General features: G+C 34.2%; 1 protein-coding gene across 1 annotated transcript; it reads left to right on the top strand.

The window, feature by feature from the left end:
- The first annotated feature begins 8,898 nt into the window (after window positions 1-8,898).
- On the top strand, window positions 8,899-9,849 carry LOC142851137 (olfactory receptor 9I1-like). The gene has a single exon (XM_075975044.1). The coding sequence runs from the start codon at window positions 8,899-8,901 to the stop codon at window positions 9,847-9,849; it is 951 nt and encodes a 316-aa protein (XP_075831159.1).
- The last annotated feature ends 2,239 nt before the right edge of the window (window positions 9,850-12,088 follow it).

Below are 12,088 nucleotides of genomic sequence, written 5' to 3'. Positions count from 1 at the left end.
ACTGTATAGAACTGAGTGAGATGACTTCTCCTCATTGTCAATTTTCTATGAAGATCATTAATTACATAATAGACAGCAGCAATATATTCATCTTCTATCTATGAACAGAGTGGATGCTTGCAAGTTGTTTCAGGCAAGATGAAAAGTTGTCATGCATTTTATATCCAGAAAATAAAGTATCTTTCTTTTTTCTGTCATGGTCTCCTGATGCTCTCTGATACCGTCACCTAGAGAAGGTTTAAGAGATCTCATGATTTTTTACTCTAAATTTTGTTATACTTTCCATATTGTCTTTGCTGCTGTGCATATCACTGTGCTTATTGTGTCAGATATTACATTTCAGGACTCTGTGCATGGAGTTATTTGATTTTTTTGTTTCCTTTTCCATATGTAAAATATACAGTATAAGCTTCTCCTTCAATATTACAGTGTCTTTCTTTATTCTGAGGTTATAATAAAAGAACTTTCAAACTGTTTTTATAACTCACTTATTTTCTTTTCTGTTGATATGTTGATGACTTCAGAATGAACCTAGCCACTTCACCTATAGAAAGGTGTCTACAAGGGTCCATTCTGGCCTTAGTAGGATGATGCACTGTCATTCTTCCTCACTCTAATGCCTACTTTGTTGGAAGCTCTCATCCAAGTATCATGCCTTTAGGATTAGCAATGTTAAGATAGCACAGAAACAGACAGTTAAACCACTCATTCCCTTTTTTTGTAGTAGACTTTATGACCTGTGAATACAATACCAGGCTGTAAAACATAAGATAATTTTCTTTCTTTTCTTAATTTCCATGTCAGAAGTCAGATGAGATATCAGTAATTGCATTTGAAAAAGATTCTGTCACATACATAGTTCTATTTGCACTTCATTTTAACTTCAGAGGCAGATGAGAAGATGTTGCCAAATAGGAAATTTCCATTTAGTAATGAGTAAAATATTTCCTTCAGACCCAGAGTACTCAGAATACAAAGCACACACAGCAGTAAGCTAGGTATGGGGTAGTTTGAAGCTAAAACTAATTTTGTCTCTAATTAATTGTGAAAATTTGGATAAATATTTCACACTTTCAGATCTAAAATAAGTATAGCAATTCCAAATTTAAATACACTATAATAATTGAGTAAGATGATAAGTAAGAAATTTCCTAGTATAAGTCAAGTGTCAGTATAGTTTGATCTCTTTCTTTACATTCTCTAACTCTATGAAATCAATGCTATTCTCTTGCTGCAACTGCATGACTCATTCAATATTGATATAAAACAATAATGACAAAAGGTAATGGATAGAGGAAGATGAATTAATCAAACATATTTCATGTTTATCTGGGGAATTATACTTATGGCATCTCATATAACCAAAATAACTGAAGAACTCCTTCTTTGAATTTTCTTTGGCTTTATTTTCAAATTAAGTGTTTGGGTGTTTTGTCTGCATGATACTGCATGTGTGCAGTATCCATAACAGGCCAGAAGAGGGCATCAAATCACCTGGAATTGGAGTTAGAGTTAGCCATGAGCTGCCTTGAGATGCTGGAAACTGAACTTGAATCTTCTAGATGAGCTGCCATCTCTTAACTGTGAATCCATCTCTCCATCTCCAATGACAACTTTTTTACTGAGCATATTGTTTTGTTCCACTGAAATCTTTACCCTGGCTGCCATTTTTGAGACATTGTTTCTTTTCCTTCCATATTGAGGTCCTTTGGGGTCCAGTCTCCAGGTCCTCTTCAGAGTTCTTATTGAATGCTACAGCAAGAGAAAGAGAAAGATATCTGAGGGTAAATGAACTCACACTGTGCTGTTCCAAACAAGTCTCTTTATTCTTCTGCTTCTATTCTAATTGTCCTTCCTTGATTCTATTTCCCCTTCTAGGTTTTTGGTATGTTGTGTTTTCACTCAATTCTTGTATTTTTTAACGTTTCACTTTTTTATTTCCTCAACAACCTTTTTATCACTTAGTAGTACATAATCTTCATAAGCTTCTGTATATCCTATAGTATCTTATGCTCCTGAGATTCAGCTTTATTTCACTGTTGTGATCATATAGAATATGGCATACAAATAAATATTTCATTATTTTACTCTATTTGTCAGATTGTCTTTGGGTCCTAATAGGTGATCTACTTAGAGAAAGATCCATGGGCTGCTGAGAAGAATCTAAATTCTGGAGTATTTTAATTGGATAGTCTGTAAATGTTTAAAAAGTGTACTTGATATATAGTGTCATTTAATTTAGGTATTTCCATAAATTTATGACATGTGCGCATGTGTGTGTGTTGACCTGTCAATTCATTTGAGTATTGAGGCCAATCACTACTATTGTGCTGTGGTTAATTTGTGACTTTGCATCAAGTAGTATTTCTTTTATGAAACTGGATTCACCCATGTTTAAAAGCGTGCATGGGTTTAAAATTAAGATGTCTTCTTGATGAGTAATTCACTTAATTGCTTTGAATTGATATCCTTTATCTCTTCTGAAGTTTTGCTTGGAGTCTATTTTGTCAGATCATAAAATCACAGCTATTGCTTGTTTCCTACATCCCTTTCCTTAGACTATCTTTTCAATGTTTTTATCCTAAAGAAACATCTGTCTTTTATGTTTAGTTACATTTTCTTTGAGGCAAATGATGGTCCTGTTTTTTGATCCAATCTGCCAGGTTTTGTCTTCTGATTGATTATTTAAGAAAATTCATGTTCAGAGATATTGTGGGAAGATATGTATCAATTATTGTTATTTTGTTGATTTTTGTAGAGCTTGTTGTTTTCTTACTCCTCTGTTATGTAACTATTATTCCAGTGTGCTTTCCTTCCTTTGGGCTTATGAATATATTTTTTAATTCTTTCTCTTCAAGTCAAAACTTTCCTTCAAGTTTCTTAAATAGCTAGCTTCATGGTCATAAAATACTTTAGCTTATTTTTTATCACAGAAATTTTATTTTAATCTTTTAATGATAACATAGCATTGCTACTTATAATAGTTTGAATTGATAGTTATTTTTCAGAACCTGAACTGTATCATTCTCTGGATTTCTATTGAGAAACTCATGAGGATGCCTTTATATATAACTTGGCATTTCTCTCTTGCCACGTGAAATATTTTTCCTTCTTTTTTGTTTATTTGGTATTTAATTATGATATGATATAAGATCTCTATTGTTTTCTTTTTTTGGTCTTCTCAGCTTGCTGTTCTAAATGCCTATTTTATTTAGATTATATATCTTTCCTTATTTTCTGGATAATTTTCTTGTTTGAGTTAAAATATTTTCCATGCTTTCAAAATGAAATTCTTCTCTTTGCTTTGTATCCATAATTGTTAGATGTGATATTTTCACAGTTTCTCATATATCTTTTAAGTCTCCCTTTATGCCTTCTCTTAAATAAATTAATGAAATGTAAGTTTGGGGAGCATTTCCTGGGAATATTTGTGGAGGTCAGAGGACAACTTGCAAGGAAATGGTTCTCTCCTCCCATCATGTGGGTTGTAGGGATTGAACTCAGTTAGTTAAAGCTCTGCAGCAAGCATCTTAATCCTCTGAGCCATCTTGTTAGGCCAACTTTTGCATTAATACTATCTTTTTCCTCATTGGATTGTTTTGATTCCTATATCTTTTCTTCTGCTCACATATTCTATCATCTTCTCATATCATCCTGCATCTGCACACTCAAAACCATGGCTAAGCCAAATGCTTGTTAATTATCAAAATATTTATTCAAACTTCGATACTTAGGAAGTATATTACATCATTGACAGTTCTAATGCTAGAATACTTTGAATCTTAGAATTCCAAGTAGAGAAAGCAAACAGGCTAAGCTGAGTTAACTGAAAAGAACATGTGAGAATTTACCATGAAGCTGAAGAAACAAGACTAACTACCAATGAATAATGAGTATGTAACACAAATGCAATTTTGGCAAATTGTATGTTTCTAACAAAAATATTGGTGGTTTCAGAGGCAGAAAATATAAAAACGGAACAAAGAACGTTAGTCACAGAGCTCTGGAAATGGATCTTGAAGGAGGTGGGAAAGTATTCTGCTCAGTGCAGACACAGTTGAAGTATGGTTATACCACCATAAATTTGCTGCCCTTTGAGTAAAAACTCATGCTTCCTTATGAAAATTGAAACCTTCAGTGCTGTTAGATTTCAGATCTGAGTTGTTGTAACTGGACAATGGCTGTAAAAATATGTATACTGTAAAGAGACTTTTATGTGAGGACCTCTGATCTGAATTTTAGGCCTTTGACTAACTGAGCAGAACTTGTCTGTTCCCCGTAAAAGCTATGGTTGATCTCCAGATCCTAGTTGGAAGTTGCCATGGAATATCAAAGGTAAGATTTTATCCACTAAGAGATGTGGAGAAGATAGAAAAATAGGCTTCTGCCTGAGAGAAATTGCTGAGAAAATGATGGGGGAGCTTTCCCCAAGAGTTTTAGAACCTGTTCCTGGAACTGATTTATGATTCAGGGGAATACTTCTTTGCTGCGAAGCTTCTACTTGGCCATCCCCCAAAGCATTTTAATTACCCATGTTGCTATTAAAGAAGAAATTCCCAAATGATCCATTACATCGAACTATGTGTGCAATCTTAGCTGCTTTCTAAAAATACTTAATGCAATTGTTAATTTGAATTCAAAGGCTTCAAGTTCAATAGGTAGATTCTACCACCTTACAATCTTGTAAAGATAATAAAAATTTCTAGACAAACTAGCAAATGACAATTAGGGCTAGAATAAGGCCATTGCTACTTGATCTTTTTAAAAATTTCTTCTTATTTGTGTGTATTAATGTTTTGCCTACACACAGTATGTGCACCATATATGTGCCTGATACTTGCAGAAGCCAGAACATGGCATCAGATACCCTGGAACAGATGATTGTGAGTGAGATTCCATGTGGCTACTAAGGGTGGAACATAAGTCAGTGATGAAAGATGAAAGAAAAACAATGCTCTTAATCAATCAGGTATCTCTCTGGATCCAGATGGTCCCATCTTAGGGTAGCATAGCCATTCTAAGAGATCAGTTTCCATCTAAATGCATGGGTATGTACGGATCATTTTGTTTTGCAACTACCATCTTTCATTTCTTTGCAGTTTGGTATCAATAAGTACCTTTTAGAAAATAAAGTTTCTTAAGAGATATTCTCACCAGATTATAGAGTTTAGTTTTGATATTTCTCTGAGGAAATAAATTCTGCCCTTCTAGTAGCTATGATGAAAGATGCAATAACCACATATATTACAGTTACATCTTTGGATTAAGATAAATCTACATTAGATTCCAGATTTACTAGTTGCTTTGACCTTGAGAAGTATCCTTTGTTATTTGATCTTAAACTCCTCAAGGACAAAAATAACACCTCTTTCCTAGGTGTAAGATAATGTGTGATAAACATGACACATGGTGATTGTCGAAGAGCAGGTACTCATTGAACAAAATACCAGTGTTTGGAAAGCATAAAGGCATAAATTGGTTTACTTGCAGTCAGGGGATCAAGATGGGACCTTTTTTGTTCAGTAGTAACATTTCAGGAAAATTATTTAGTATCTCTGGTCTTCATTTTTATCTGTAAAATAAAAGTAAAATTTTGAATATTGTAATATGGGTTTATCAAATTGAAAGGAAATAATAGCTTTAACATATTCAGCATCTACCTCACTCCATGAAGAAGCTCAGTAAGTGTGTAGTAGTGTTTTGAGAAACTGATTCTGGTGAAGTAAGGAAAGATACTATTTTTGAGCTCCTTTGATGATAACCCTCCAACCTCCCAGGAACTCAATCCTTGCAAGAAATAGGAAGATGTTGAGGGTAGGTTGAAAGTTAGACTAAATATAATTTTTAGAATTAATCTCCTTTTTAAAGTTTCTATTTAGATATCATACCCTTTTTATTCCCCTCAAGTATCTAATATTCTTTATTGTATATTATAAATATGATATCAACTCATAAAAATCCCCTGTGTTTTTATCAAAATGTTCACTAGGAGTAAACTGGTTTCAGTAAGGCTGTTGACTTCTATTACTCTATGGTCAAACCAACTCGATGTTGCCTCAAACCCTTTAAAAAGCATCTAAAAAAAGTGGATATTTCCAGTCACATTCTGACAGTTTCCTTTGTAAAATACCTTAGATATTTATCTGTCAAACAAGAAGGAGTGTAGAGGCATTTGTAGAGGTGTATGGTTATAAATATTTATGAAAATGGTAGAGACACATTACATTAAATTAGTCATTTTTATTATGATAAATTTTATAAAAATGGCAATTCCATGTTACTACAGCAAAAATTAATTTATTTGTAATATATTTTGTGTGTTCATGTATTTTGTTAAAGAATCAGCAACTTTAAGTAGTCAAATTTTAACCAGAATCCAATGGTAGGGGATGTGGTGCTAAGCTAATGGGCAAATGGTTCTAGGGAAGCAGTTTAGAGTAAGAGAAACAGGGCTCTTTAAAATAGACAGTGATTCCTCTGTATGTGAATTCAATGGGGAGTTTTCATATCTGGTTTTAGTTTCTCTTCCATAAATAATGTATTGATAGCAACTGTCTAATGATATTATTGACAGTAATCTTTAAAATATTTAAATATCAATGCCTTTAAAGTAAGGATTATGTATCTGGGTTTCCATGAAGAAATTTTCAATGACCATTTGGATGTTAGGAATGTTCGTGAAAAGACAGAATGCATATGAGAGATGGTAAGTAGCATGCATGTTAGGTGATGATGTGACTCGGATCTGTGTAGTGGCATTTCATTTGTATTTTAATAAATAAGGCTTGCATGAAGATCAGAAAAGTAAAATAGTCACACTGGCCAGCCTTATATACCAGGCAGTGGTGATACACAACTTTAAACCCAGTAGCCACACTAGCTTGCCATAGAAACCAGGCGGTAGTGGTGCATGCCCTTAATCCCAGAACTAGAGATGAATATAAAATAGAAGGAGAAAGGTCTCAGTCTCTGTCACATTCTGAGGTTTCCTGGAGGCAGGATCACTATTTTCAGACTGAGGTTGAGGTGAGAGCCAATGGCTGACTGCTTTACCCTTCTGGTCCTCAGGTTGAATCCCAACATATGTCTTTGCATTTTATTGATCATATTATAGATCTGTGACATACGGCAATAAGAAATTGTAGGAAATTCAAACTGCCATAACTCATTATGAAACAAGTTAAACATAATTATCTTGAAAAAGTGATAAAACATAACATAAGAACATTAATTTCACTTGATATTTGAAATATCTGCCCAGAATCAACAGAATCCCTTTAGTGTACGGTACATATGCAATCATAATAGGAAAACACCACTTAGCATTTCCATAACTGAGCAATCAATTCACGAAACTAGCCATAAGAACAAGTACTTGTACAGGTATGGAATGAAAGACAAGATTTCTTTTAGGAGAAGAAAGCCTGAATTAAGAGGGATTTACTTTATTTAATGAGAGGCCAAAATAACTCATTATTGTGCCAAACTTGCTTATGTAAATCAATCTGTCACTTTAGAAATTTCTAATATGAAAATACATTGTTAATGAGATGCATAGGTAAATATAGAGAATTTATATGAGAGAAATGTATTATATTTAAGCAAGAGAAGAATATGTCATATTTAAAATCTATCATAACATTAGCAATAATAATAAATAAATATATTTAGGTCTTTTGGAACTGGACATTATATCTCTTACACACATTAAATTACTTAATACTAATAGAGCAATGGTGATGTATGCTTTTAATCCCAGCACTGGAAAGGCAGAAGAAGGTAAATCTCTGTGAGTTTGAGGTCAGCCTGCTCTATACAGCTAGTTCTAGGACAGCCAAGTCTACACAAAGAAATCCTATCTCAAAAAGAAACAGCAACAACAACAAAAACACTTAACACTCACAACAATACTTTAGTACAGGCATAATCTTTCCATATTATAGATAAGAAATTGATGCAAATAAGGAAATACTAAAGCCACATAATAAGGAGAAGAATGCAAACACATGTTGAATATGGTAGCTTCTGAGTTAGATGCTAAAAGACTGAAGTGAAGATAAAAATATACTGACTATTTAGGAATATGTATTTATTTAGTTTCTCTCTCTTCTCTCTCCCTCTGTGTGTGTGTGTGTGTGTGTGTGTGTGTGTGTGTGTGTGTCTGTGTGTGTCTGTGTGTGCGCACGCGCACCCCCAGGCACTCAATGCTCTCTGTGGAGATCAGGGGACAACTCTTTGTAGTTGATTCTTTCCAGGCACCTTGTGAAATATGGGAAACTAATTCACATTATTAGGCCTGTATGCAAGTGCCTCTATTAGCCGAGCTGTCTTGCTGGTCCCCAAGAAGCTATTTTTTCTCAGCCTGCTTAAATAAACATATAAATTAGAGAAAATATACATGAATGTGTGCTACAGGGACAAGTAGAAGAGAAAATATATCACCTTCAAATTTCTGTCAGAAGTTCATGAAAAGAAGGCGTTAGGTGAATTCAAGTGTCATGAAAAGCTAAACTGAGACCACTCTATGAGAGGTTTGGACAGACAGATTCCATTTTTATATGTAATGATAACACTGTGATATAAGAGATGTTGGAACATATATTGTCTTGGTCCTTTTCAAACCTAGGGTCACTTGTGTCTTTTCTTCACAGGAATTTCCAAATATAAACCAGAATTCCATTGAATCAGAAACAGCAGCTTAAGTCTCAGCTCTGTCAAATTTAGGAACTGCTATGAAAGAATAAGCCTGGTTCCGAATTTCTGAAACAAGCATTGAAAATAAACTATAGTTGCAAACTCAGCTTCTACCATAGACAAAGGGGGTTTGTTCTTTATTCCCTTCTTTTAATTTTACTTCATTCTCATACTCAGACTAAAGGTCACATTGATTGACTTGTTATGGCCAATAAAAACCTCACTACAGTAACCAGGTTTGTTCTCATGGGCTTTATTGACTTTCCCAAGTGGGAAATGCCCCTTTTTTTGGTTTTCCTCATGGTTTATCTTGTCACCATTTTGGGAAACTTGGGGTTAATCATTATCATACAAGTGGATATACAACTCCATACTCCAATGTATTTCTTTCTGAGCCACCTTTCTATGCTGGATGCCTGCTACACCTCAGTCATCACCCCTCAGATCCTGGCTACACTGGCCAAAGACAAAATGGTCATCTCCTATGGCCAATGTGCTGCTCAGTTTTTCTTCTTTACCATTTGTGCAGCAACAGAATGTTTCCTGCTGTCTGTGATGGCCTATGACCGATGTGTTGCTATTAGTAACCCACTGCTCTACACTGTTGTCATGAGCCCTAGAAGATGCTGGAGTTTGGTGGCTGGAGCCTATGGTGGTGGGCTGTTTGGGGCCATCTTAAGGACTACATGTACCTTTTCTCTCTTCTTCTGTGAAAATAATCAAATAAATTTCTTCTTTTGTGACCTTCCACCTCTGCTGAAGCTCTCCTGCAGTGACACAACGAATGTTGAGATCATTATTGTTTTCTTTGGGAACTTTGTCATTTTGGTGAATGCCTTGGTCATACTGATTTCCTACTTGCTCATCATCAAGGCTGTCATGAAGATGAAATCTTCAGGTGGCAGAGTCAAGACTTTCTCAACATGTGTCTCCCACCTCACCGCTGTAGCTCTTTTCTTTGGGACCCTCATCTTCATGTATATACGGAGCAGCTCAGGAAAATCCCTGGAGGAAGACAAGATAGTGTCTGTCTTCTACACTGTGGCCATCCCCATGTTGAACCCTCTTATCTATAGCCTAAGGAACAAAGATGTGAAGGCTGCCATCAGAAAGGTCACTGGTAGATTCCAGGTTTCTCAAACCTTGTACAATTGAGTGAAAGGACTACTTAGTCATTTTTGTTCCTACTATCGGTATTTCCTAGGTGGTGTACTATTCTTAGAATAGAGAAAGCAAGGAAGTATTGGAGAGTGCAAAGTACATAGTGGTGAAATGTGTATTTGAAATACTATTGTATTCCCTTCTTACCTCTGTTTGTCACTGACAGTTTGTTAGTTGGCTCTAGTAACTACTAGTATCCTGCCTCATCATTTATAAGATCAGATTTTGCATTACTTCACTTGACTTGAATTCTGGACTATCTTTCTCTCTTGTCTTAGTTTTCATCAACATTGCAACTTATTTGTGTAAAAGTTCATATCACAGGGCTTGCTTTAAATTGTGAAATATAGATTTTCACTTCTCTTTAGATGTATAAATGCTTGGTCAATGCAGTTATGTAGCATGCTGATATAGTAACGATACAGTACCAATTCCCTGCTTTGTTAGATTTTCTATCTGCTCTAGCCAAATTAACAAAGTTTGCAAATTGCCTTGCCACTCCTTAAATCACTGTATTTCCTTTTCTTTTTTGTCATCTTCTTCTAAGAGTTTCAAGATGAGATAAGCCACCTTTTATATTCTTAGGCCTCCACAAGGGCTAAGGTAGTGTAGTTTTTGAAAGACACAATACATTGCTGTTCCTTCTCACACTTTTATCCTGGTTGTAAGAGGCTCTTACCAAGCATCCTGTGTCATGCATAGCACAGTGACTATAGGCAGATATAGACAGTTTAAGCACACCTTATGTTCTGGGTCAAAGATCTGATTAAGGAGGAGAGTAACTATGTGCCCTTCACAAAACTGAGAAATACTTCAAAGCATAGTATTTATTTCCTTCACTTCTAAGTACAGGGTCTACATCAGTCAACTGCTTTGGAAATATTTTTTCATTCCTGGAAATGGTCTCATTTGAGTTTCAAGAAAATGAGAAAGACATTGTTACAAATAAAATTTTCATTTTGAAATCAAGGAAATAGTTTCTTGTTCTTCAGAGTCCTCAGATTATATAGGAGAATCTAAATCCTATTTTCTTTCTAGTGATACTTTGGGTAAATTAATTTCTCAGTCTAAAAGAGGCATAATAACTCTGAATTAAGGAGATATTACAAAATTCATACAACGATGAATATGAGAAATCCCAGAAAAAAATCAGCTGTCAGTATCACCCATTCATATTCTTTCCATTTCCTTAGTTTTTTATGTCAACCTATGAGCCTTGCAAAAAGTCTGTAACAATTGACCAGACTGGAAATGTTTATAAACCAAAATGGTAAAGAGAATGAACTGAGGGAAAGAATTAGTCCATGATTCTCAACATAAAACAAAATCAACTTGTATAAAAATCTGGCAATCTACAAGATATGTTTCCATTGTATGTATTATTTTAAAAGTAACATTACTTTGTATTTAATATATTAAAATTTTCACAATGAATTTTATTTGTTTTAAACAGATATTTATGTTAAAAATTCTCTTTAAAAATGGACAGTTTTTCTAAAGGGGTGGCTACTATATAATTCCTGTCAATTTTTTCAGGTTAAACATTAAGCAAATAGCTGTAAATTATAAATGAGTTTCCAAAATATTTCTAAAGAATGATAAAGACAATATTTGGACTTTGTGAATAAAACCAGTATGATTTATCTCTTAGAATTTTTGAAATACAAGGAGTTAACAAAGAAAGGAAATGATGTGCAAGGAAAAGTTTTCCCACTATAGAGGAAAAATGCCTTTCTTTTTAAAAGGGTTCATGTTAATTATACAAAATAATTGTCTACCTGTGACATTTTCATATATGCATAATATATATATGATTTTATTTGCATATTGTGTCCATAGAGAATACATTCAGTAGTTGTTTTTTAGGAATATGGTTATTTCATTCAACATGATGATTGCTAGTTCCACCAATTTTCCTTCAAATGATATGAATTTATTCTTGATGACTGAGTAATACTCAATTGGGTATGTATACCATTTTTTTCTGTCTATTCATCTATTGATACACACCAATCTACCATACTGTCTTCAATAAAAGCATTCCCTGGTTCTTCCTTTTGATTTTTTTCCTTCTAAGTGATGCAGTGTTGAGTAAGATCATTATTATAATAATCAATCTCTGAGATTTTATCTGCATATTTGAGTTATTTGGGATTCAAATTGGTATTGTTTGTAATTGAGCCTAGTATATTGTGCATGGCAATGGAGCACTCTATCACTTAATCAACTCCTA

The sequence above is a fragment of the Microtus pennsylvanicus genome, chromosome 5, assembly GCF_037038515.1.
Source record: "Microtus pennsylvanicus isolate mMicPen1 chromosome 5, mMicPen1.hap1, whole genome shotgun sequence".
NCBI classification, from domain to species: domain Eukaryota; kingdom Metazoa; phylum Chordata; class Mammalia; order Rodentia; family Cricetidae; genus Microtus; species Microtus pennsylvanicus.
This window is presented reverse-complemented; position numbering and strand designations above follow the sequence as displayed.